We start from the raw sequence: 26,192 nt of genomic DNA, 5'->3' as shown, positions 1-26,192 counted from the left end.
CCAATTGTGGCCTTGGCTCCACCACGATCCGCTGGCTGTGGAATTGGCTCTGTGGTCGGACCCAGAGGGTATTAATTGATGGCAGTCACTCATCATGGTGCCCTGTGACCAGTGGTCAAGGCTCTGTCCTGGGACCCATATTGTTCAACATCTTCATTAACGATGTGGACATTGGAGTCAGGAGTGGACTGGCCAAGTTCGCCGATGACACCAAACTTTGGGGCAAAGCATCCATGACAGAAGATAGGCGGGTGATCCAGGCTGACCTGGACAAGCTCAGCAAATGGGCGGACGAGAACCTGATGGTGTTTAACACCGAAAAATGCAAGCTTCTCCACCTTGGGAGGAAAAACCTGCAGCACCCTTATAGGCTCGGCAGTGCTACGTTGGCTAGCACTATGGAAGAAAGAGACTTGGGGGTCATCATTGACCACAAGATGAACATGAGCCTGCAATGTGATGCTGCGGCTAGTAAAGTGAGCAAAATGCTGGCGTGCATCCATAGATGCTTCTTGAGGAAATCCCGGGACGTCGTTCTCCCCTTGTACTCGGCCTTGGTGAGGCCGCAGCTGGAGTGCTGCGTCCAGTTTTGGGCTCCACAATTCAAAAAGGATGTGGAGAAGCTTGAGAGAGTCCAGAGGAGAGCCACGCGCATGATCAGAGGTCAGGAAAACAGATCTTACGATGATAGGCTGAGAGCCATGGGGCTCTTTAGCCTGGAAAAGCGCAGGCTCAGGGGTGATCTGATGGCCACCTATAAGTTTCTCAGGGGTGACCACCAGGATCTGGGGAAACGTCTGTTCACCAGAGCGCCACAAGGGATGACGAGGTCGAACGGTCACAAACTCCTGCAAGACCATTTCAGGCTGGACATAAGGAAGAATTTCTTTCCTGTCCGAGCCCCCAAGGTCTGGAACAGTCTGCCAGCGGAGGTGGTTCAAGCACCTACATTGGACACCTTCAAGAGCAAATTGGATGCTTATCTTGCTGGGATCCTATGACCCCCGCTGACGTCCGGCCCTTTGGGCGATGATCTCCCGAGGTCCCTTCCAGCCCTAATGTCTATGAAATCTATGAAATCTTAGCATTTGCACATCTGATTGACTTTGGCTCAATGGATGTCCAGGCCTATGAGATGGTGGGGCAGGCATGGGGAGAGAGCTGCCTTTTTGTTCTTTTTTGATAACCACTAGGTACCACTTCTTCCCTCTTTTCACGTTAGGTATCATCTAGCTACATCCCCTGGCATCCACATCCCCAAGCATCCCTTCTCCAGAAGGACCTTCATTAAGAAGAAATTCTGCAGATAAAAGGCAAAACAAATGAACTTACTTTTTCCTGCCAATCAGGCTGTGGTTGCCTGTGTCCACTGAGCAAAGATGGTGGCTGGACTCCACAGGAGATAGACAAGGCATCATCAGGTCGCCCTGGGAGTTGTAACCTGGTGCTTCTGAAGTGGAGTGGCATCATTTTATGATCTGTCTGCAGAACCTGCATGAGGCTTTCTCACTCAACCCTCACTGCGATGCAGTTAATCTAGTGGCTAAGGGCCCTTACTATCTCAGAGTGAATCTGCGCACTCCTAGGGTGCAAGCAGACGTTGCCCTTCTGCCATCATAAACATTTTATGGAGACACCAGTTGCAAGCGAATAGATGCCCAAGCCTCCTGTTGCACTCTGGGTGCCCCAAAATGTTGCAGTGACAAAGGGAGTTACCACTCATGATGTCTTAAATGGGAGGACATCTTGTGAGCCATGGGAATTGTCTTGCAGTGGATTCCCACGGTGGCCCTGCAGGGTGGGCCCTGGGAATTTCCTGGCAGGGGATTCCCATGGTGCGTTTCAGGCTGGCTTGCCCCAACATGAGGCAAGCATTTAGAAGTGGGGAGACCTGCATGGGGTTCCCCATGGGACAGTGGCCCCTGGGACATCTGCAGGCACCGATGAAGGTGATCATCTGTGCAGGGACACATCCTGGCATGGCTGATCCCACTCCAAAGACAACATCTGGCTATTGCCTTAGTGCTCAGTTGTGGGATCTCCATCCTTGGAGATTTTGAAGACTGAGTAGACAAATCCTTGACTGGGATGATGTAGTTGGGGCTGGTCCTGCTTGGAGCAGGGGGTTGAACTAGATGTGACCTCCTGAGGTCCCTTCACACCCTCCTTTTCTATAATTTTATTATTTTTTGCTCTATTAAGAAAGTCCAGGAGACATTTGGCTGGGTGTGGTCAGTGGGATTTGTCCTTTTGATTGATCTGTTAGCATGGAAATTTAACCCTCCCATGCATAGATTGCTCCTCACACCTGGGGATGGAGCTTTTAAAAAGCAGACATGACTAGAGTTTACACTTTTTTTATTAGAAATAAGACACATTCATTTGTGCTCTGAAAACTGTACAGAAAAAACTGATGAACACAGAGAAAAGGGTGGGGGGAATGAGACGGGGCAGGGAAAGAAAAGGAGAAAACAGAATTAACCAGAGAAACTGAGCAGAAAAAGTAGAATATCAACAGTTATTAAACAAACATTTATCTCTGTAATTACATAACACCGTTAACGTCCTGCAACTTGATTGGAATGGAAGAGCGAGAGGGAGGAGGCTTGGAAGAACAGGGGCAGACTTGGCGGGGCAGAGGAAGGAATAAAATAAAATAATTAAAACACAGTAGAAAGATATTTGTATGCTAAAATTCATTATGTGTAATTATAATAATTACAATATTATACAACCCGGCATCTGAGGGTGGTCTTTGTGCTTTCCTGTATCATAGAATAATCTAAAATTGGACAATTACATCACAGTTTGTTTGTTTTTTATAAGTAATTTTTTTCAGTTTTTTAAATGTTTGGATTTTTTATTTTTTACTTCTCAGTTATTTTTTTTAAATATCATACAACTAATGACAAGATGCCATTATACTTTTAAAAAAATAAACCATGTGGCCCCAAACCAAAAAAAAACCCCCAAACCCTAAAACCCTGCTTGTATATCAAGCAAACATGTTCAGTCGGGGGAAGCACAATTTGATTGGACTGACTGCTTTAAAACCTGGTGCCATCTCTGGCTTTGTCCCTAAAAAAATAAAAACACACATCTCTATAGTTCAGACCCTGATCAAGAACTGCCGCTATTTTGACTCTGCGTGATATTTTGCAATAAGGTGTCTCAGGATACCCAGAGCTGGTGGAAGCTGTTAGAGGATGACGATGAACTTTGTAAATGGGAGAAATAAATTGTGAAAACAAAAGGATGTCGAAAACTATTTTGTGGAGAGAAGTCTAATGCAAGTTGGGGGGGGGTTTCATGAAAAACTATTTTGATGGTTTTTGTCGGGGGGGGGGGAGAATATTCTTTTAATAAAGATTCATAGATCTAGGGTTGAAAAGGACCTAAGTAGATCATCAAGTCCGACCCCCAAGATAATCATTTAAAAATCAAAATAATCATTAAAAAAAAATAAAATTGGATTTTTTTTTCTGAGAAAAATCTAGAACAAATTTTTCCATGGGAAAAAAAATGATGATTTATTTACTTCTTTTGGTGGACAATATCCCCAGTTTTGTGACTAGTTCCACCCATTTCTCTTCCTTCCCCTAGAACTGGAAACCTGGCTCCTAGCCGTGCGGATCAGCGAGCTAGGAGAATAACTAGCCAGTGGATGTTAGCTGGGACTTACGTGGGATAAAACACCGCTGGACAGGTGGGCCCATGTGTTCCCGCCATCCCGAGCCGTCCACAGAGGACCTGTGCTCAGCCTCCGGGAGGTGGTTTCCTTGCCCGATATCGGTGCAGGACTCCGACAGGGAAAAGCATTCAAACAAGAGCCAAAGAAAGGAAAGGTCTCGGGTTTCAAGTTCTCTTTTTATTGAAGAAAAGAAAAGGAGGAGGAAAAAAATAGATTTTTTTGTTGGTTTGTTTCCAAGCGGATGTTACTCGTTGGTCAGTTTGTCTCAATGTCCTAAGGCAATATTGTCTATGTACCGACCGTCTCCAAGGGCATCGGCAGGTCTGTCTCTCCGGGTTCCAGGGAGGGTGGACAAGAAGTCGGCTGTGTCTCGTTAAAAAGAAAACCAAAAAAGATGAGGCCGCACGAACAGGCCCGCGCTGAGTTTCTCTACCTAACAGTCAACAAAATGACCTACGTTCGCTTTGTGTTCTCTCTCTCTTTCTCCTTCGACCCGGGCTCTGCAGACCGGGCGAGTAGGTCCTCGGAGAAGGTCTCACCCTGCCCTGTGTCCCACTCCTCAGGAAACCGGCTGTGGAGCGATAAGGAGAAAGACCCACCCTGCCACGACTACTACCGCCACCTCCCTCAGAGCATCCTTTGTGGCCTGTGCTCGAGCAATGGCGGAGAGCCCGGTAGGGTGGAGGGGGGCTGGTGGGAGCGGAGCACTGTCTCAACCACCAGCTGCAGCAGCTTGGCATATGGCGATTCCCTTCTTCGTAGGGTAGCTGATGAGGGGGAGATAGAAAGGAGAGGGCTGACACACTCGGTCCCTCCCACGGGTGTGCAAAGGGATGGGTACCACCGACCGGCCAAAGTGGGGCTTCCCCCTGCAACCTCCTGGCTCAGATCGTGCCGGATGGAGCTCTGTTCTCATTTCCTGCCAATCCACCCCGACTTTCGTGGCCCTTCTGGCACCGTATTCACTCCTCGGGTTCCTTCTGGTGTCCCCGGCGCAGAGCAGGATGACTCGACATACCCGGCAATGGCTCCCTGTCGTCCTCTCGCCGCTAAAGAGTCGCGTGGGTTGTATCCCGCCCACTCCCATCCTCCCCTCCCTCTCCTTCCTCCTCGGTTTGGCGTTTCCGGGCTCACGTCCTCTTCTCTTCCCCGGGGCAAAGTCCGCGTTGTTCTGAACCTACTGCTACTATGTTCTAGAAAGTAATCCCCCCGCTCCGCTGAGAACGATACAAAAGTTACTTCTCGCCTTGTTTTGTTTGTGTACCAAAGGTTTCAAAAGAAACCAAACACTTTTCTCACTCAGTTTTGATTTAATTTAATCATCTTTTTTTTTTAAACGTGTGTTGTTTCATTTGTGGGTTTTGTGTTTTGTATTTTTTTTTCCTCCGGAAAAATGAAAGTCCTGTGCTTTCCTTTCCGCTCAGACCTCCGTCTGAAGGTCAATAATGTCTTGTCCTACCAGAGGGATGGTAGCTCCTGCTTTCTCCCACTCTACAGTTTTGAGTTCTAAGGGAGACTGTGATACAGGCTCCATGTCCTTTTTAACCCACGACGGTGGGGAATGCACTTTCCTGATTCCTTCCCAGGGTCTCTTGTTTGGTGTCTGCTGTTTTTCTTGCTGTAAGAAAACAAAGACGGAAAGAGAGAGAAAAGAAAAGATCAGCACCGGTTGTAAAAATCCCACTCCACATCCATGCGGTATCTCCTTCTTTATAGATAGACCTGGGAGATTTTAATTTGATTTTTTCCCTTCCAAGGACATTTTCTTTTGGAAGTAATTTTATTTTTTTTTTGCACTGAAAAAAGTCAGTATTTTTTTTTTCCCTGAGGAAAGCAGGATACAAAGAAAAATGTTTACCTGAAAACCCCAACACAAAGCTATTTCAGTTCATGGAGGATTTAAGAATTTAAATTTCCATCCACGCTTGAAACAGTCTGTGGATTTTTAAATTTTTTTTGCTGATTTTGTCAAATCCAAAGATCAAGGATAAAAGGACACAGTCCCGTTATATATAATCTTAAAGTGTAACAAATCGAGGGCCCCATTTATTAAGATCACATGACGAAGAGTTTGAGCCTGCATAGCCAAAATCAATAGGAGTCTTATATTTGACTTCCAAATCAAGCCTTCTTGGCTTGATCCCTCCACTACACTGCATTGTAACGCCATAGTAACTCCACTGCAATCAGCTCAGAAATGGCAATTTAAAGCTCCTACTGACATACCGGGAACAATGCAATATAGTTTATAGAGGGCTCCAGGGTACTTTCATCTGCAGCAAATTCTCATAGTTATGTGGGAAAGGAGACAGAGGCCAGGGCAATATTTTTAACCATTCCATTGAGAGCGAGCGAGAGACCCCTCCTTTTCCTCCCTTTGAACAGAAATGCTTTTCACAGCTGATTAACTCTACAAAGCCCTCACGTTTGGGAAGAAACACATGACAGCAACCACAAAGTCCTCCACAAACCACCTGCCAAGGGAAAGGATTAGGGCCGGCAGTATTGGGGAGAGAAAGGAGGGACTAGTCAAGTTATGAGGAGGAAGAAAACGAGGAAAGGGGGGTCCCAGGAGAAGGCACACATGGCCACCAGCATCCTAGTGCTGCTCAGCAAATTAACGGACACCCAACTGCTTGCTACAGTGCATCTTACGTTCCACTCCATTCACATGGTTACCAGTCCTAAGTAGCATTGGTCGCCCCATGTCCACTGCACAAATGCTGTGCGACTCCATGATAATCCTATGCTGCCAGTGCATTGGGACATGTTCCACCTAGTAATAACTCAGATCCCCTCAAGATGTCCAATATAATACACCCTTCCAAAACCCATGGGTTTTTCCTTCCTTACTTGATGGCACGAAGAATGGTTAGGACAAGCACCAATCCATCGTCACATCATCTCTGACCCTACAGCATCTTAGATGTTGTTACAGCATCTAAGGTGCCCCAAGGGTCTCAGTAGCCTTGGGACTGACTTGACTTGACTTTCAGTCAACCAGGGTTTAACAGGCCATGCCGTTATTGGCCACTTCTCAACCATTTTTGAACAGGACAGGGCCACTGTGCCTCCAACCTAAACCAATGAGGCCTTCACAATGACAAATGCCCTTGTGGACAAGTTCAAACCATGATCCACATTGTTAACTCGTGTCCATCTACTATGCGGCACTGAATTAACTTGACTTTCAGTCAACCAGGATTTAACTGGCCATGCCATTATTGGGCATTTCTTGACCATTTTTGAACTGGACAGGGCTACAGTGCCTCCGATCTATATCAGTGAGGCCTTCACAATGACAAATGCCCTTGTGGACAAATTCAAACCATGACCCACATTACTGACTCATGCCCTTTTACTATGCTACCTTGGGACCTTCAAACTCTTTGAGGCTAGATCTACACCTTGCCAGGGTCGTTTGACCCCAGTACTCTTTCCTGCCATGGCAGGGGGTCGGACTAGATGATCTACTCAGGTCCCTTCCGACCCTAGAAACTATGAAACTATGAAACACTAGTGAGGCCCTTGTCTTGCTAAATATGTGCATATGCTAAATAAATTAAAGGGGACTGCCTGGAGGAGTTGTCTTCCCATAGGAACTGCAGTGGCTTTAGTGTACTTGCTTTGTCCGGCCTGGCAAGAGATTCAAAACCAAATGCAAAAGTGTAGATGTCTGTCCATCTGTCTGCACATCCATTTACCTGCTCAGTGTGCCATTTCAAACTCTGCCACAATTGGCAAGTCACTTTTATTGCCCGTGAGGCTTTTTACCGATATACTGCTGCCTTAGCAGGAGCAGCACTGAGATATAAGCACTTCTAGCTTGTTTGGCATTGAACAAACAGAAATGCAAAGTAACTCCATAGAAATCTGTGTGATTGCCCTTCTCTCACATTGTGGTGACTAAAAGCAGAACTTTAAGCATAGCAGCACCATGCCACCTCACCTCTCCTAGTGACTCCTATAGCACCTGACCTCAGGAAAGAGAAGACTGGGTAAGATAATTGGCACAGTATCATAGACCCATAGAAAACAAGGGTGTGAAGGGACCTCAGGAGATCACATCTAGTCCAACCCCCTGCTCCAAGCAGGACCAGCCCCAACTACATCATCCCAGCTAAGGTTTGGTTACCTGGGACTTCAAAACCTTCAAGGATGGAGACTCCACCACCTCTCTGAGTAACTTGTTCCAGTACTTTACTACCCTCCTGGTGATAAAGTTGTTCCTAATATCTAACCTCCACTTCCTTTGCTCCAGCTTGAGCCCATTGCTCCTTGTCTTGTCATCTGCCCCCACTGAGAACGGCCCAGCTCCAGCCTCTTTGCAACCCCCCTTCAATAGTTCAAGTAGTTGAATGCATCAGTAATGACTCCCAGATGAGCACCCCTGAAAACAGCCCATCAACACTCAGCACTTCCCTTCTGCAGAAAAAGCTGCCATTGCAAAATGTATTTTGCCTTCTCCAGCAACATGAAAACACAGGGTTTCGGAGACGTCTCTTGAAATGACAAAAATACTGTGAAAAACTTTCACGTCAGGAAATGTCATGTGAGGAATTTTGAACTTGTTTTTTCCAATTTTACTCCATCAAAGGGATTTTTCATTTTTATTTTGTTTTCCATTGTTGTCCGTGCATCACATGGCATGTCAATAATGGGAGTACATGCTTTGCACTGTTACTAATGGCCTGTATTCTTGGGAGACGATTTCATTGTCGAAATATTCTATCATGCTTTTACCTTTTTAACTGATTAAAGGCATCTCTTTCTTAGCACAACGGAAACTCTCTTCCCCCTAGATCAAAGTGCCGCCTGTGTGTTGTAATGATGCAGGCTGACACTTTGACAACGTGAACAGTTCCACCATTATTTTGTCATATTATGATAATCTGCCATGAAATCACGGAGAAATGATATAAAATGGGGAAAAAAAAAACCCACCCAAACATGAGATGTGAAAACCCACATAGAATAAAAACATGGAAAAATACTGCACATCTTTGCATGGACATTTGCTCAAGACAGGGAGGATTTGATTAAAAACCAGTTAATTAAAATAGCTTTGTTTTTTCTCAATTTCATAAAAAAGTAAAAAAGAAAACCCTCCAAAACCCTCATCTTGCAAGCAGGGCTGGGCTTACCTCAGCTGACAGATTTCAGCACAGACCAAGTCCACAGCTATATTACCTAGTAGAAAGGCACACACGATGCTAATTCTTGCTCAGGAAAGCACTCCTTTGATTTTCTTTTTTACTATTATTATTCTTCTGTAAGGTCATCATCAGCATGGAGGCCCTGCTAGTTCAGACCAACAGTTCTGCCAATGCAGTTATGACCTGAAGCACCATTCACTTCCCCAGACCTAAACCCCCGCTAGAAGTTGGCTTGCGACCCTCCCAGCCGTTCCTATGCTAAGTTCCTTCTGAGCTGGCCACTTGATGTGCTCCTGTTTAAATGCATGAAGAAAACTAGGGACCAGCTTGAAACCCATCCCTCCCTCCCAAAAAAATCATCTGAACTGATGATGAAGAAAAAAATCAATTAAGTTTCCAGAAGAAGCAGTAGGAGGAAGCTTGACTTTGCCCACCCTGGGCACAACTACCTGAGACATTCACAGTGGAGCTGCCTATTTAGCCCCTCATTACAGTTCCCGCATCTACACCTACAGCCCTATTAGATCACAGGAAACTAATAAAAGCCATCGTAGGATAGTACTTGTAAATACAAGTACTATCTTGAGTGGTGTAATTTAGCGCACTGCAAGACATGTATAGACACTGATGGGACTGGCTGAGGCATGAGGGTGCTTTATTGCAGGGACTACCCGCTGATTAGCCCCACAATGGGAAACACTCGTGCCCCCAGCAGCCCCTCTGCAGGTCGGATCAGACCCCTTGGGTCTCTTGCCAGCCAGGGGCTGCTCCAACCCAGCTCATTACGCTGCGGTCCCAGGCGCACGTTCAAACACAGTGCCCAAGAACAATAAACTCCAGCACAATCTGCACCCGAGTTCATTGCTTCAAATTCATTGCATGTGCAGATGCACCTCCTGTTTCTGGGGCAGAGAGAGCTAGCCTGCAGGCATGTTAATCTTATGTTCAATTCACATCAGCAAATAAAGCAAGGTGTATGCAGGAGAGCTGCCTTTGACGCAGGTGGGGGGTTCAGCCGCACGTCAGCCCTGCACAGCGGTTTAGCAGGGAGAGTGCGGAAGACCTTTGTTTCCAACTGGCTCCTCAAGGTGAATTTATTCAGTTGAATATAATTAGCCAAGTGGAGTCCTGGCCAGGCAACTAGAGCTAAACAGGCTCTTTATGTTTGGCAACAGGCACCATGGGAATCAGCAGTCGGTTCCAGGAAACAGCATCCTTTTTCTTCTCACCTCCGGCTGCAGACAGCTTGGATCCTATCTTCGCACCACTCGAGTTTTGTACAGAAGGTGACTGTTATATCGCGGGGTGGCTGCAGCACCGCCTTGCAACCCTGCCGTGACGTTTGAGTGGTATTTCTGGGCAGGGACGCTTCCCCCTCGCACTCCTCCTAGCAAAGGCAAACCTGACGGGAGAGCTATGTGATCGTACTATAAAACACTCTGCGGTTGGCCCCAAGCCTGGTGCCTCGGAGAGCCAGGACTAGGCACAGTGATGTGCAGCCAATAATTCAGAGAGACGGAGCCGTTACTCAGAGCTGCTACCCTCTGCACGCTTGTAGCTGCAATGTTCATCATTTCCAGGGTGGCCAAGCAGATTTCTTTATCCAAGCGCAAGAAACCATCTCTGGCAAACTGCAGCCACAGATGATCCCACTAAAACCTCGTGGAGGGGGAAAACCCAGCACCTCGAGATGTGCAGCTAAGGGAAGCCGAGCCTGGCAGGTTGCCACCAAACTTCACGGCAACGCTGCCCCATTTCCACCTGCCGTGTTTAAGGTCTCCCTTGCGCCCTGATGGCTTCCATTAGTATTGCTCATCCTAAAACGAGTAGCTTAATTTTGGGTGGAGCAGGCCCTGGTGTCAGTGCTTCTTAATGACTTTTGCTTGGCAGCAGCAGAGAACAACGTCCTCGAATCACCCATTGCAGCAGCTCTCTCTCACAGGCATCCGCCCTGCCCCGAGGGACCGTCTCTGGGCTGAGAAGTGGTCTGAGCTCTCTGATCCCGTTACAACACCTGGGCCTCTCCTGCCATGTTCAGCCTCAGCTGCGAGTGCACTAAAGCCAAAAGTGAAAGGTTCCCTATGCATTTCATGGAGTTTGCACGATAACTTGGCTAAAAAGCTTTGGTGACGGGTACTTTGTAATGGAAGAGCACGGGTCCAAGCCGGAGATGCAAAGCCTGGGAGAACACCAGCTCCCCAAGGAAAAGCAAAGTTGCCAAAGGATGATACCACCAGAATAAAGTTGTCCTACACCAGGAAATGTTACCTCACTTCCAAACCAGGGTAATTTCCTTAGCTTTTTGCAGACATTTGGCCTAAGGCAGTTCTCTCCAAGCTTTTGCCTTGCAATTCCCCTGTGTTGGGACAACCCTGTTCCCCTAGCCCTTGACTCATGGTATTAAGAAATGGGATGCTAAAATCAGGCTTCTAATGCCATATTTTTGCCCCTAAATAAGTGGCTTGATATTCCAAAAGGGTCGAGCGTCCTCAACTGCCAGTGAATTCAGCTGGGGAACAGCATTTGGAGATTGGTAATAGAAACAACTGGTATGCAAGTGCAGAGCATTTAATCACGGCAGCTTGGGGGAGCTTTTGAGTGAAAGGTGGTGGGCAGAGGGAGTGACTGGCACATTGGTTTTAAGCATGGAGATTACCAGAAGCAGAAATATGGAAAAATGAATCCTCACTTTGTCCTCATGATGGTGCAAGACTGGAGCCAGCAACATGGCACCTGGCCCAGAACTTGAAGAAATCAAAGAAAATGCAGCCAGGCTCCTGGAGGATCCAGGCCCCAAGTATTGCTTCTACCACACACACAAAAGTGTAAACTTGAACAGAAATGCAAAAACCTAGAACTCTTGGTTCAGAGATGATACCTTTTATTAGACCAACTAAGAAACTGCAACAAAAAAACCCAAGTATTTTTCTGCAAGTTTTCAGGCTCAAATGCCCTTCATTAGGCTCAGCAAAAATTAAAGACGGTAAAAAGTCCCCATAGGTAGGAAGTAAACTTCATGTTGCATCTGTCTTTGATTCAAATGTTGGAAGTTTGGATAAAACTGGACCCAGCTGCCGGCTGATTTGGTCCCTGCAGCACCGGGGTACCTCCATCTTTCATGCATTTATTCAATGCTTACCCCCCTGGTGTAGGGCAGTGCTGTTGTCCCCACTCCACAGATGGAGAAACAAAGTGTGGAGAAGAGAGTCCTGACGCCTGAATCCCAGCCTAGCACTCTGTACCCAGGAAAACCCTGCCTCTTCCCCCAATTTATGGCCATCCAACCTCATGAGCTGTACTTTCCATATGTTGCCTTCTGCTGACAGAGAGCCTTATGATCCGCACAAGGACCTACGCCTTGGGTAAACAACTGAATTTTACTGGGTCTCAGTTTCCCTGTATGTAAAATGGGGATACTAATCCTTCCTTTCCATTCCCTTTATCTCCCTTGCCTATTTGAAATGCAAATAGCCTTTTAGGACAAAGGCTGTCTTTCTCTATATGCATCTAGAGCATCCAGCACAGCGAAGCTACAATCCTGGTTCGAGGAGCTATTCAATATGCAGTGCAAATCAAATGCATCCTAACTATGCCCTCACCTTTGGGCAGGACAGCTGGAAGATGCAGAGAAAGACAGAGAGGACCAGATTTTTAGGAGACAGTGAGGCAGTCTCACAGGTGACTCATGCTCGAGTTGAACCGGGGCTTCGAGAGGGGAGAAGTGATGCTTCCACTCTTGCAAACTCCTTTTTTGGTGGCTTTCTGTTTCCAACCCCAAGGTCTGTGCTGCCTAATCCAGTTTCGAGCCTTGGTGAATCTTACCCACAAGATATCACATCAACCAAGGGCTGCAGGGAGTTTTAAATACAGAAATCAGACCCATGAACCATCTTATCCAGCACCATCTTCTCGACAGTAGCCAGGACCAAATGCCCCTGAGGCTCTGTTTTATCTGAATGCAGTGAGGCCTTCGGGAGGCCTAGCTCCTTTGCATCGTAGGACTCTGCTTTGACAGCCCACTCTGAAAATGCAGTCCTCGTTTCCTGCTTTATTTCCAATACCGGTGTCGACTGACTGTAAGGGGTGGTCCAGACACTCTGGAAATTAGCTCTTCTGCACCCAAAGCAGAGCACCTGACATTTAGAGAGCGCTTTCAGAAATGCAGACCCGATGAGTTAGTGGTTTACCCAACATGAGGATCCAGGGTCTGGTCGGGCTCTGCTTTCAAGGAGGCTTTTGAGTAACATGGTCATCTACTGTTGGGTAGGTTGGTGTATAAGGAGAACAGAAGGATCCCTGAGCTGCTAACAGCTTTATCGAGTGGCAGAATAAATGCTGTCATTCAAAGCAGAAGAAAAGTCAGGGGTTGGCATACGAAGGGACCTGAAAAGTGCCTGGGTGGCCAGACTGGGGGCTGGTGAAAGACCTGGGAGACACCATCCCTGCAGATTGATAATCTGCAATCACTGTGGATTGATGCCGGATGGCAGATCATCTACCTATCCGAAAGACATGAAATGACATACTAGATACTGAGGGGGAGATGCGCTACATGGGGGCTGACTGGTAGTGCATGGGACATTGAGTAGCTGAGAGATGGTTTGCGGCTGAGTGAATTAAGGTTCTCTGTAATTTTCCTAACGGGATTTATTGTCGCAATTATTACACTTCAAGTAGCATTCCCTGTATAAGGCACTTTAATTTGCCTTTTAACAGTTGCCAATTATCGTGTCATCAGAGCCTTTAAAAAGTGCAGAGAGCATTAAATTTGCAGTACAGCAGCGGCATCCTGTTGGCGGGTGGGATTTCCCCCCACCAAGGGGCTGAGGAGACCCGGGTCCCTTCTGCAAGCTTCTCGCATCCGAGTGGGTTTGCATGCAACGCCACGGCCTTTCTCCTAGTCCTGGCTGGGCAGCCCATGACAGCAGGCTCCGCTCCTGACTGACAGGAGTGGAAATTTCCTACCCTGAAGCAATGTCACCATCTCCCCAGCCAGCGAAAGAAAGGCCAGGTAGCCAGCAGACAAGTGGATTAGCGCTGACATGTGCTGGCCTGTGGCCGGTGGACACACGGGCCCTGACTGCTAATTACCGACAACAGCACGACTTTGGGAAGACATGAAAAACCTTTTGAGAGCTGAGGAGAAGGTGGGGAGTTGATCTGAACATCTCTTAATAAGCCTCTGAAACATAGGGCAGGTTTTCTGCTAGTGCAAGCAGCCAGCTTTTCGGCCTTTTTCTGAGCTGGGTCTTCACACCCAGCCCCGAAAGTCTTGAGAAAAGGGCAAAGCAACAGTTATGCATTTTTCTTACAACAGTATGGCCCTCTTCTCAAGACTTTCAAGGGCTGGATGTGAAGATTTTGCTGTCTTGGAATATATCAAAGCAAGGGTTTGGGAAACAGTGCTGCAGAAGGGGCAAGTGAAATCGTGGCTTGAGAAGAGGCAAGGCAGGAGAGGTTGCCCTCAGGAGCTCACGGCGGGTTATCACTAGACTTGGCCACCATTTTTCAGCTTGGCATCAGACTTTGCTCCAAACACGGCAGATGATCCAGGCTGCCCAAAAAGTTCATGGAAAGTTTGAGTACATGTCAAGGATCCATGGCCTGGGATCCAAGTTTCAGGATAAGCAAGGCACTGGCTTTCAGGGCAAATGCAGGATGGTCTCTTTGTGGATTATGTTTCACCCTGTGACTATAGGGGCCAAGGACTGATGGCCCAGGGGGTCCCTGGTCCAATAGGAAACATGCCCTAACTTAGCCATTGCAGCAGGGTGCCTCTTTCAAATTTTGATTTCATTTAAAACTATGATTTAAAGCAAAGCTCATAAGAGGGTTTGATGGACTTTAACCCCAGGAGGATAAAATAAAGCAAAGGGCAAGAAAGCCCAGGATGCAGAAACCACTGCAAGCTGCAATGGAAAATTCCAGGATCTGATTTGCTCATCCCCAAACAAGTAAAAACCTGCTTTTCAAAGCAACTGCAAAACTAGACAGCGGGGCAGAGAAAAAGTTTTGTGACTGACATTTTCTCACTGGAACCGACCGCAGACATCCCAATGAGAAGGCCTTTAGGACAGTCCTTTTCATCACTCTCATAGCCCATGTTTAACACAGCAGAAACAAAGCCGAGCCCTCCCAGAAAGCCTCTAATACTTCCCCTTTTATAGCACACTCTTGAAGAGCTCAGCAGCTTCCAACACTACCCAGAGAAAAGGGACAGGATCTGTAGTAATTGCGTTATTGGGAAAAGCTCTTTGGAGATATTCAGTCTTGTCTAGGCATATCTCTGCATGAGCATCATCAGGATCCTTTCTACCAGGCACACAATGGCTTTAGAGGGGTTTTTTTGCCAACTTTCCTTTAACACACAGTTCTTTGATGGAGAGATATGGAGCTTTTGGGCCATGAGAGTTGTGTGTTTGAACCCATAGTCTGTAAGGGGCAGGTCATGATTGGTATTAGAGCAGAGAAATCCATCAGCAACCAAAGTTTTCCAAGTGCTTAACTTACTTTTTAGACAACAGGATCTGGGGAGCAATTGCTGTTTGCTAGAGAACAGCAGAAAGGAGGGCTCACAAAGCGCCGGCGGCTATTTCAGAGGTGGAACGCATCTTTCTAGGCCAGTCTCTTCTTCTGCCTCCTGATTTTAACAAAAATGCATTTTTCCCTGCCCTGGGATATAATCTAAATCAACTTTGCTATCATTTGAAGCCGGGCCTCTGCAACAAGGGAGAGAAGTGGTACTCCCTCTTCTTTATGGCACCCTTTCAGGGATTTGAAGATTGCTAGCACCCCATACTCAAACACGCTGAGGTCTTTCAACTGCTCCTTGTATGACTTACCTTCTAAACCCTTTGCCATTTTTGGCACCTCTCTCTTAGCATCCTTCTTAAAATGATGAGCCCAGCATGGTATGCCCTATTCTAGATGAGACCTAACTAGTGCCATGTAGAGTGGCACCATCACCCAATACTCCTGTTGACAGAGACCCAAAATTGTTTTTGCTTTTTTTTTTTTTTACAACTGAGTCACGTTGCAGACCCATAGTGCATCTGTGATCCATCGAAGCCCCACGGTCCTTCTCAGGGATGCTGCCCCTCCCCAGCCTGTGAGCTCCCCCTCCATATTCGTGTTGGGTTGAGTGACTGCAAATACTTCTGATGCAGACCTTACAGTGGCAATCCCTGCGGCAACACCACGATGTCTAGCTGAGCTGCCCTGGGTCTTTTAGAAAGATGCTCAATCCTGACGTCAAGTTCGCAAGAGGATTTACTACGTCCCTTAGTGTGATGCCTCAATGTGTGAACTACCACATTCAGCAACTGCATCTTCTTTCCAATCTGAACTGTGTAGACTTCGGTTTCCAGCCATGAGCCCTTGCTACGTCTGTCCCTGCTGCACCGAAGAGCTCTCCAGTATCAGACGGTAGTTTCAGCTTGGTGGTGGAAACTGCTTCCCTGACTAGTTCACATGAGGTCAGATATGCAAGGTACATGTATCCATGCACTAGACAGCTGGGTGCGTACCTGGGTTGGGATCCAAGCGGATTTGGGATTTCTGAAACCTGGCTCTATTGGCCGATGCCGGGCTTTTTTGTTTTCTTATCAGAAATAGCTGTGCGTACAGCCTAGCCGTGGAGGGATACATTTCCATAAAGTGAATATACACAGATAATATATCTCGAGGAACAATCATATGCTGAACCCTAAGGAACAGCCAGGATGACTTAATTGGCCTCTGTGTCTCTCCGTTAATTTAGTCTCGGCCCTGCTCTGTGGGTTACATGGAAATAATTGCTAGCAACGCTACTACTACAAAGTGGACTTTCCTAGGATGATGTTTTCTCTGTACTTTCCTTTTGGCCTGCAGAGACTCCCTTTCTCCTCCTCTACCCCTCCGCAGAGCCTCTACGGTAATGTCTCAGTAACATCAACACTCATTCGAAATTTAATGCAAAGCTCATTGCTGGCAACGGGAATGTGCTAATCGCAGTGGGTTCTGGATGAGCCTTCAGGGTTGCAGTTGAGGAAGGTATTTAGATAGCTGCATCGCTGTAAGCACCTACCAAAGCATCCCCGAGTATTGCATCTGCAGGGGTTTTGATGGTCTGCTTAATGGGGCATGTGCTGAATCAGGGCCAAGAAGTGCCCTCCTTTTAGTATTGCTAATATCTTTGTGAGCCCAGGGAAATTACAGCACAATAATTCTGCGATGTTAGGAGATGAGACTTATGGGTGTTGTTTAACGGGCCGTATTCTCAGTAAGTGGGAAACCATTTGTAGCCAGCCCCTTATTTGCATCTGGGCAAGCATTTCTAGGGCCAGAGCTATGCAACAGACTTGTGCAGACACAGCTCTGTTGGCTGGGGCTGTGAAGAGGTATGATCTTGGATGGATATAGATATAATGGCCAGAAACTCATAGTCTAGTGGTTTTCAACCTATTTTTCATATGTAGACACTTAAAACAATTCAAATGCAGGCGCAGACCTCTTTGAATTGTACGTGTGGGTATTCACATACTTTTGATTGCTCATAATCATTTTTTGCAGACCCCCTTGACATGGTTTGTGGACTCCCAGGGGGTCCATGGACCACAGGTTGAAAGCCCACTGGTTTAGATGCACCAAGGGACCTCCCTCGCTGGAGCTTAGCAACAGGATCGCACCTCTTGCAGCCCCGGCAGAGCCCACGCAGTTGCCAGCTCCCGCAGGCAACCCAGGCTCGACCGCAGCTACTGCCCCCGCTCTCCCCAACACAAAGCGAAAGGTGTTTGTTGTGGGAGACCCCGTCCTGCGGGGCACTGGGGGGGCAATCTGCCGCCCCGACCCCTTAGCCTGGGAAGTCTGCTGCTTCCCGGGGGCCCGCATCCGAGACATTGCGGAGAGGATCCTGCAGCTCCTCCGGCCCACAGACCACTACCCCATGCTCCTTATTCACATGGGCACCAATGACACGGCTCAGCGCACCCCCAGCCAGGTCATGAGGCGCTACAGGGAGTTGGGAGCGGGGCTTAGGGGGCTGGGAGCTCAGGTGGTGTTTTCGTCGATCCTCCCAGGCTCGGGCTATGGGCTGAGGAGGGAGAGGAGGATCCACGCGGTGAACCAAAGACTGCGGCGCTGGTGTCATCGGGAAGGCTTTGGCTTCCACGACCACAGCCCGCTCTTTGGAGAGAGAGGCAGCGAGCTGCTGGGAAGAGATGGCCTCCACCTCTCCCCCTGGGGAGGAGGCTCTTCTCAGCCGGGCTGGCTGACCTGCTCCACCGGGCTTTAAACTAAGCCCGCTGGGGGACGGGGGGACTACTGCCACTGCTGGTCTGCTGAGCGACCCTTGCAAAGCCAGCAGACCAAGGCACTTAAGGGAGCCCACCCCTGCCCCAGCCCTGGCACAATCTGTGGGCAAGGCAAGAGCCCCCAAGGGCACACTTGCCTGCCTGTACACTAATGCCGGGAGCCTGGGCAACAAGCAGGACGAGCTTGTCCTCCTGCTCAGTGCAAAGAAATATGACGTCATTGGGATAACGGAGACCTGGTGGGACTCCACCCATGACTGGGCCACGGGGATAGAGGGCTATACCCTGTACAGGAGGGATCGTGTTGACAAAAGGGGCGGGGGTGTAGCTCTCTATGTGAAGGAAAGCTACATGTCCCTGCAAGCTGATGTTGGCGACCGGCATGGACAGCTAGAGACCCTCTGGGTAAAAATTCGTGGGGAATTCGGCACAGGGGACACAACGCTGGAAGTCTACTACAGACCTCCCACTCAAAGTCCCGAGCTTGACCAGGAGTTCGCCCGGGAACTGACTGAGGCCGCTTGCTCCAGGACCTTGGTTGTCATGGGTGACTTCAATTACCCGGACATCTCCTGGGAAGATCACTCAGCTAAATCTGAGTGGGCGCAAAGCTTTCTCTTGTGCGTGGATGACCTCTACCTGACTCAAGAAGTCTGCGGGCCAACGGAGGCAAAGTGCTGCTCGACCTGGTACTGGCTACGGGGGACGACCTAATCGGCGACCTAGTGATCGATGGGAAGCTGGGTGACAGCGACCACGAGCTGATCACCTTCACCATCTGCCGTAAAGCTGGCAAGTCAGTCAGCAACACAGAAGTCCTTGACTTCAGAAAAGCCGACTTTGACAAGCTCAAGAGGCTATTTGGTCAGGCCCTCAGGGACCGTGACCCCAGGGAGAGGGGAGTTCAAGAAGAGTGGTTGCTTCTCAAGGAAGCGATCCTCAGTGCACAAGCTAAATCTATCCCAACACGGAGGAAAGTCAGCAAGAAGGCACAGCAGCCCTCCTGGCTCTCCAGAGACCTAGCGGACCTACTGTGGATAAAAAAGAAAGGCCTACAAAGGATGGAGGATGGGATTCAACTCCAAGGAGGATTACTCCGCGCTGGTCCGGTCCTGCAGGGAGCAAACCAGGAAAGCCAAGGCTGCAACTGAACTCCAACTAGCTTCAGGCATCAAGGACAACAAAAAGTCCTTTTTCAGATATGTGGGGAGCCGGAGGAAAAGCAAGGGCAATGTTGGACCCCTGCTGAACCAGATGGGGCAACTGACGCCCAGGAAAAAGCCAAACTATTAAATAGGTACTTTGCATCAGTCTTTCATCAGTCACACGGGATGCCCATGCCTGCTATGGGACAGGGAGATCCGGGTGAGGGGGATCCCCTACCCCGCATCAATGCTGACCTCGTGAAGGAACACCTTGAGAAGCTGGATACCTTCAAGTCAGCCGGCCCTGACAACCTGCACCCCAGGGCACTCAAGGAGCTGGCGAGCGTCATAGCCCAGCCCCTGGCACGGGTCTTCGAGAGCTCCTGGCGCTCTGGTGTAGTGCCCGAAGACTGGGAGAAGGCCAATGTGGTGCCGATCTTCAAGAAAGGGAGGAGAGTGGATCCGGCTAACTACAGGCCCATTAGCCTGACTTCTATCCTGGGGAAGATCTTAGAAACATTTATTAAGGAGGCCATCCTTGAGGGGCTGGCCCAGGCTAACATCCTAAGGGACAGCCAGCACGGGTTTGTTACAGGTAGGTCTTGTTTGACCAATCTCATTTCCTTCTATGACCAGGTGACCTATCGCCTGGACAAGGGAGAAGAGATTGATGTCATATATCTTGACTTCAAAAAAGCCTTTGATCTGGTATCCCACGATCACCTCTTGGCCAAACTGGCCAGTTGTGGCCTTGGCTCCACCACAATCCGCTGGCTGGGAAATTGGCTTCGTGGTTGGACCCAGAGGGTTGTGATTGATGGCAGTCACTCATCGTGGTGCCCTGTGACCAGTGGGGTCCCTCAAGGCTCTGTCCTGGGACCCATCCTGTTCAACATCTTCATTAATGATGTGGACATTGGAGTCAGGAGTGGACTGGCCAAGTTCGCCGATGACACCAAACTTTGGGGCAAAGCATCCACGCCAGAAGATAGGCGGATGATCCAGGCTGACCTGGACAAGCTCAGCAAATGGGCAGACGAGAACCTCATGGTGTTTAACACCGAAACATGCAAGGTTCTCCACCTTGGGAGGAAAAACCTGCAGCACCCTTATAGGCTCGGCAGTGCTACGTTGGATAGCACTACAGAAGAAAGAGACTTGGGGGTCAGCATTGACCACAAGATGAACATGAGCCTGCAATGCGATGCTGCGGCTAGTAAAGCGACCAAAATGCTGGCGTGCATCCATAGATGCTTCTCGAGCAAATCCCGGGACGTCATTCTCCCCTTGTACTCGGCCTTGGGGAGGCCGCAGCTGGAGTACTGCGTCCAGTTTTGGGCTCCACAATTCAAAAAGGATGTGGAGAAGCTTGAGAGAGTCCAGAGGAGAGCCACGCGCATGATCAGAGGTCAGGAAAACAGATCTTACGATGACAGGCTGAGAGCCATGGGACTTTTTAGCCTGGAAAAGCACAGGCTCAGGGGTGATCTGATGGCCACCAGAAGTTTATCAGGGGTGACCACCAGGATCTGGGGGAACGTCTGTTCACCAGAGCGCCCCAAGGGATGACGAGGTCGAACGGTCACAAACTCCTGCAAGACCGCTTCAGGCTGGACATAAGGAAGAATTTCTTTCCTGTCCGAGCCCCCAAGGTCTGGAGCAGCCTGCCAGCGGAGGTGGTTCATGCACCTACACTGAACACCTTCAAGAGTAAACTGGATGCTTATCTTGCTGGGATCCTATGACCCCAGCTGACTTCCTGCCCTTTGGGCAGGGGGCTGGACTCGATCTCCCGAGGTCCCTTCCAGCCCTAATGTCTATGAAATCTATGAAAAGCAGCCAAACTATTTTAACCTACTGAGGAAATAGTTTGTTGCCTCCAAAAGCTCACACCTCTCGTAATCAGTTAGCCTCTAAGGTGGCACCCTACTCTACCGGCAAAACTTCATGTTTAACAGAAAAACATGTTTTGCTTGTGGGGATGGTTTCATTGCCAGTACAGCAGGCAGTGTTGCTGGTATATCTGGGTCCACCACAGGAGCCAAAGCTTCACCTGATCCCAGTAGATCATGGGCTAAAGCAATAGCTAAGGCAGGCCAATCTCTGTAGCCACCAGCACATACGGCTGCCATGTGGCTAGCATCACATCTGGCTGCCTCTGACCCCCCAGCCTGAATGAGCCAAGGTGAGCCATTTGACAACAGTTTTTAGCCCAAATCCACAAAGAGACTTGAACTCATGCCTCTAGAGCTGCAACAAGACACCTGAACCATTGCCAGCCATGCCTTTTTGCAGGTATAATGCACTATTATTTTTATATCACTAAAGCAATCCTAACGTAGAGAGAGAGCCAAACAGCTAGACCTGGCCACCACTATTAGGACACCCTGAGCTCTGTTTCCACCCCAAAGGTCATCTCCTTACCCTGACTTGAGGTGAATCTTTGGGCAAAAGGGTGGCTGTCTTCATCTCTGCAATGGCAGTAATATAAGGTTCATAATGTTGAGCATAAGCATGGAGTGGGGCGGGAATAGGATCTTGTCCATGTGCAGAAGATTGCTTGGTATTGAACTACCAACCTCTTCTGGAAGGGATTTTGAAAATGGGCTTTTCATATCAAATGGAAATAAATGATAATCAGAAACTTTTTCTGGAAACAGCAGTCCCAAGACACAAAGCCAGCCCCTTCCAGCGTCTTCTATCAGATAGTGGCTGCAAAATAGCTCACTGCAGAGAAACCAGCCAGATGCCATGATGGGCAGGTCATTTTTACTTTGTTAAAAAGCAGCTCCGCAGAACAGAGACAGACCGTCATTTAAATTCGAAGATATCAAGCAAAGCCACCCTCCATCCTACATCGTATCAAAGGACTAGACTCCCAAGCGGGTATTTGGTTTGAATCCCAGCAGCAGGTCTCTGATCTTGAAGGGGAAGGGAGCAGAGCAGGGGAAGGATTAGGAAAAGCTTCATACCTTGGAGAGCAACTAGGGCAATGGAGCATGGTGTCAAGGGACGTCGGAGGAATGACAGGGACAGTCAGGGCCAGACTGGGCTGCCGTCACTCAAAGGCAGCTGAAGGAGAATGAAATCAAAGCTTCAGCAATGCAGGTGGATGAGCCCGGAGACTCGCCAGAAATCTCTTCTGCTCTACGGGAGGATGCGTAGAGAGGTGAAAGGGCATTGTGGGATGCTCATGGCCTTGTTCGTGTCCAAAAGGGCAGGGGGGTTTCTGCTGGCGAGAGGAAGCGCTTGGAGCCATGCATCACGGGAGGTTGTGGGACTGGCCTAAAACGCTCTCCCATGTGAAAGAGAAAGTCAGACTTACGCTAATGTTACTTTTATCATTTCCATCAGAAGAAATGCTCCGGCGTTTTATAACCTAAATGTGCACAGAAAAGAGACAGGTTTGTTTCGCTGTGTGCATGGAGGGGGGGCCCTGGCTTCTCAGGCCTGTCTCCTTCGACCGGGGTCGAGGGAATGATGGCAAAATGGTGCAGGAGGGAAATGCAACTTGTTCTCATTAGCTTAAAACCCGGCAAAACAGATGCCCCCATTGCTCTGTGAATGACAGCCCCTAAATCTTACAGTAGGAAATGTTGTGGTCGGGCCCTTGGGGTAGCAAAGGTGGTGGCCAGAAGGGGAATTGGGCTGTACAAGCATTTACATCACATCTCCTAAGTTCCCTTCTACTGAAGGCTGGGACTATAAAGCTGTGTCTGGCCTCAGTATGAGCCCACTGCCCACTCAGGCCATTCCCAAATGTGCCTGTACCCAGAAATGTGGCAGCAGCGACAGCTCAGGAGTGGCTCTGCACATGCACCACCCCAGCCTGGTGCTCTGGGTCTCTCCATGCACAATAGGGAATGCATACCCCAGGTTTGGGGCTGCCCTAGGATCCTCAGCCCTGCTCCCTGGCACACAGATGGGCGCTGATGGGCAGCACCAATTGCTCAGTGATGGTCCTGCATGCTCCAGAGGCAATACAGACACCGCTCGATCCCAGCAGCGCTGCACTGGATGATGCAGGGTCCTGTCTCTGTGGTGGACTAAACTCTCACCTCATCCTCTGATGTGGGCAGCATGGGTTTTTCTCAAAGGAAATCCTACCAGAATAAGCTGCAACGGCCCCTCCTTGCAAAGTGGCTTCTCACGTAGATGGCTGGAAGATGCTACAACCAATCAGGGAGAAATCTCATTCAAGGATGATCCCGAGGGGAGATCTGACCCGGGCTTTGCAGATGCCCTGCACTTAGCTGCTCCCACATCTCTCTCCTGTTCTGCTGGAGGCAATTCATTTCCTTGCCTTCAACTCGGTTTCTGGGCCAGCTGCAGCCACCGAGCACTGTCCCTGAAAGCTGTTGCAAGATGTGGCTTGCTGGAAGGGACATCCGTGCATGGAGCCAGACTGCTCTAGGTGCCAGAAGCAGCTGTGACTGTAATGCAGGCCACCTCACAGCTGCACAGACCTTGAAGCAGGCCCCGGCGACATTTGGTATTTCCAAGCCTTGCTCTTCGCCTTTTTGTGAAGCCTTTCTGTATATCCCCCCCACCAAGTCTCCACCCCTGCCACAGAAGACCTAGGAAAGCACCACGCAAGTGAAAACGGCTGTAAGTTTCTTGTCCCACTTTAATTAACCCCCCGTGCTGAGGTCAGACCATTTCACCGCAGCTGAACTCTCATCCCGGTGACGTGGCTTCTGCTCCCACCTTGGACTAAAAGGCAGCCCCTGTAGAGGGTGCAAAGGATGTCAGAAACCCCCCACCACATCTGCAAAAGCCATGTGCATCCAGGGTGATGGAGGCCGCAGACCCGAAAGGCGGAGAAAGCGCTCAAAGTTGCTTCACAACCACAAGCCATTGCTCTTCGAGCTAAGGGAGAGTGCAAGTGTCACCAGCTGTGAAACAGCTTTGGGACTTGTTCTCCTTTCCGGTGTTCAGCCAACACGCAGCCAAGCTATATGCAAATGCAGCTAGAAGAGGGCAAGCCTGGAAACACACACACACACACACACACACACACCTGCTCATGCCATTAAGTGGAGGGTGAAATGAAACTCAAATAGGAGAGGCAGGGAAGAAGCCCTGCATTTTCCAGCTCCTAGGTCCATCCCTGTGCTCCGCAGGGTGCTGGGAGTCGAAAGCCGCGGCTCTGAAGGGCGCGAGACTGACCTTGCTGTCTACTGGCGGAGACTCCTTCTCCTTCTCCTTCTCTGCGTGCTGCAGTTTCCTGTTCAGGTCCTGGAACATGTCCTGGTGACGTTTTCTCGTGTGCATGATTTTCTGAAGCAAAAGGGAGTGCAACAGGTCAGCCAACTCTTCACCCCTCCGCGGCTCAGAGCATCCAGGGTGACTACTAGAAGAGGGCTACAGCGAGCATCTCAGCCCTTGCAGTCTATCTGCAGGGAAAACCTGCAGCCTGAACAAGGTCTTCCCTGCTCAGTGCCAGAAACTCCACTTGGGCAAGCCTGAGTGCAAGTTGCACCTGATTTTTTAGGGTTGAGTTGATGAGCCCGAGACCATGTCCACACTGAGGTTTAGGGTCAACCTTGAGCTCAATCCCTGTCAGCTGGAGTCACACACGTCACCCACGCCACCTGCATTGCACCTTGTGCTAACACCAACATTGTCCTCCACAGCTGGAGAGCCCTTCCAGGAATCGGTCTGCCCACTACAGGTGTCTCTGTCTGGGCATGACACTTCCCTGATCTGGGCCTCAGTTTTGCCCGTCTGTGAAGTAGGGAGAATTCCTCCTGGTCTCAAAGGGCTGCTGCAAGGTTCATTACTAGCTCCCATGCCGTGCGGATGGGGATTGTCTGAGTAGCTTACCCCCTAAAACCCCAGGGTTTTGGACTCCCCAACAGCTAGCACAAGCAGAAGGGAGCAGCTCTGGTGCACAGAGCTGCACATTTCAGCTCACACACGGGCCGGCTGGTTTTTTCACCCGACCTTCTCTGGTTTTCTACCAGGCTCGCCCTGCCAGACGAGACTGTTTGCCAGCCTTGTGCAAATGGATTTAAGCTCCTGATTTACAAACATTTGCACAACATTAACCGCTCAGTGAATTAAGCGCTCGCAAATCTGGGTAAATCATCCCTTTATTTAGATACGCTGAGTAAACCTTGCCATTCAGCCAGCCTGGCTTGCTCTCCCTCAACCCTTTCTAGCTCCCTGGCTGTGGTTTATCGCTCTCCTCATCCCCCCTCTCACTGCCTAGATGGAAGGACACACTCACCTCGAAGTCGAGCTCTGCGTACCGGGATTTCCGTCTCTGCAAATGCAAAGAGAAATCAGTGAGTGATTGACTGTGGCCCCAAAAAGAGAGTCCGTCCCTGCCTCCTATCCCATCCCTATCCCACCTACATCAGCTCTGAAAGCGAGGAGGAGATAGCAGGGCTGCTATGAGCCATCTCAGCTGCCACCCCAGGAAAGGGCAGCTGCATGCATTTATGCCCGGGGTGCTTCACTGCAATGGATGGGATAGGAAGACTTTGCAAGTATTTGAAGCCCTTGCAACAGCTTTCTGGATACGGGATGTGGCAACCAGTGCCCATCCTCTCCTCTTTAACTGGGAGAGCTCTTGCCAGCACTGGACTCGGGCTGTGTCAAGCCTCCGTCTCAGTCCCAATCTACACAGTGGGTTCAGAGGGTGCACTTCTGTATGGTAGGCAGGAGGTAGTCGTGCGCCTTTGCACTACAGCCAGTCCCGTGAGAAATGTCCATAGAGGTGGTGGAGAATCAATGCACGGCAACAAAGACCAGAAAACTAGAAGATTCAGAGTGGCAACCAGGGCAAGATGGTTTGAACTGGGACCCAAGGCAAGAACCAAGAAAGGCTTGAGGAGGGACCCAATTTCTGCAACCACATGTCTATAAGGTCAAAATTGTTCTTGGGAATTTACCCTCCCGTCAC

At 49.2% G+C, this 26,192-nt stretch overlaps 1 protein-coding gene across 8 annotated transcripts in view; it reads right to left on the bottom strand.

Annotated features, from left to right (window-relative positions):
- Positions 1-2,347: 2,347 nt before the first annotated feature.
- ADGRB1 (adhesion G protein-coupled receptor B1) overlaps positions 2,348-26,192 on the bottom strand; it is a 320,747-nt gene continuing 296,902 nt past the window's right edge. For all 8 annotated transcript variants that reach the window (XM_090040749.1, XM_090040747.1, XM_090040750.1 and 5 more), the window contains 3 exons: positions 25,515-25,550; positions 24,452-24,562; positions 2,348-5,309 (listed from right to left, as the gene is read on the bottom strand). In XM_090040749.1, coding sequence (XP_089896875.1) covers positions 5,112-5,309; positions 24,452-24,562; positions 25,515-25,550 — 345 coding nt within the window. In that variant the 3' untranslated portion in view covers positions 2,348-5,111. The remainder of the gene's footprint in view (positions 5,310-24,451; positions 24,563-25,514; positions 25,551-26,192) is intronic.

The sequence above is a fragment of the Crocodylus siamensis genome, chromosome 3 (assembly GCF_052110815.1).
Source record: "Crocodylus siamensis isolate JL-2025a chromosome 3, ASM5211081v1, whole genome shotgun sequence".
NCBI lineage: Eukaryota > Metazoa > Chordata > Crocodylia > Crocodylidae > Crocodylus > Crocodylus siamensis.
Note: the sequence above shows the minus strand (reverse complement) of the source record. Positions and strands in the feature narration are given on the sequence as shown.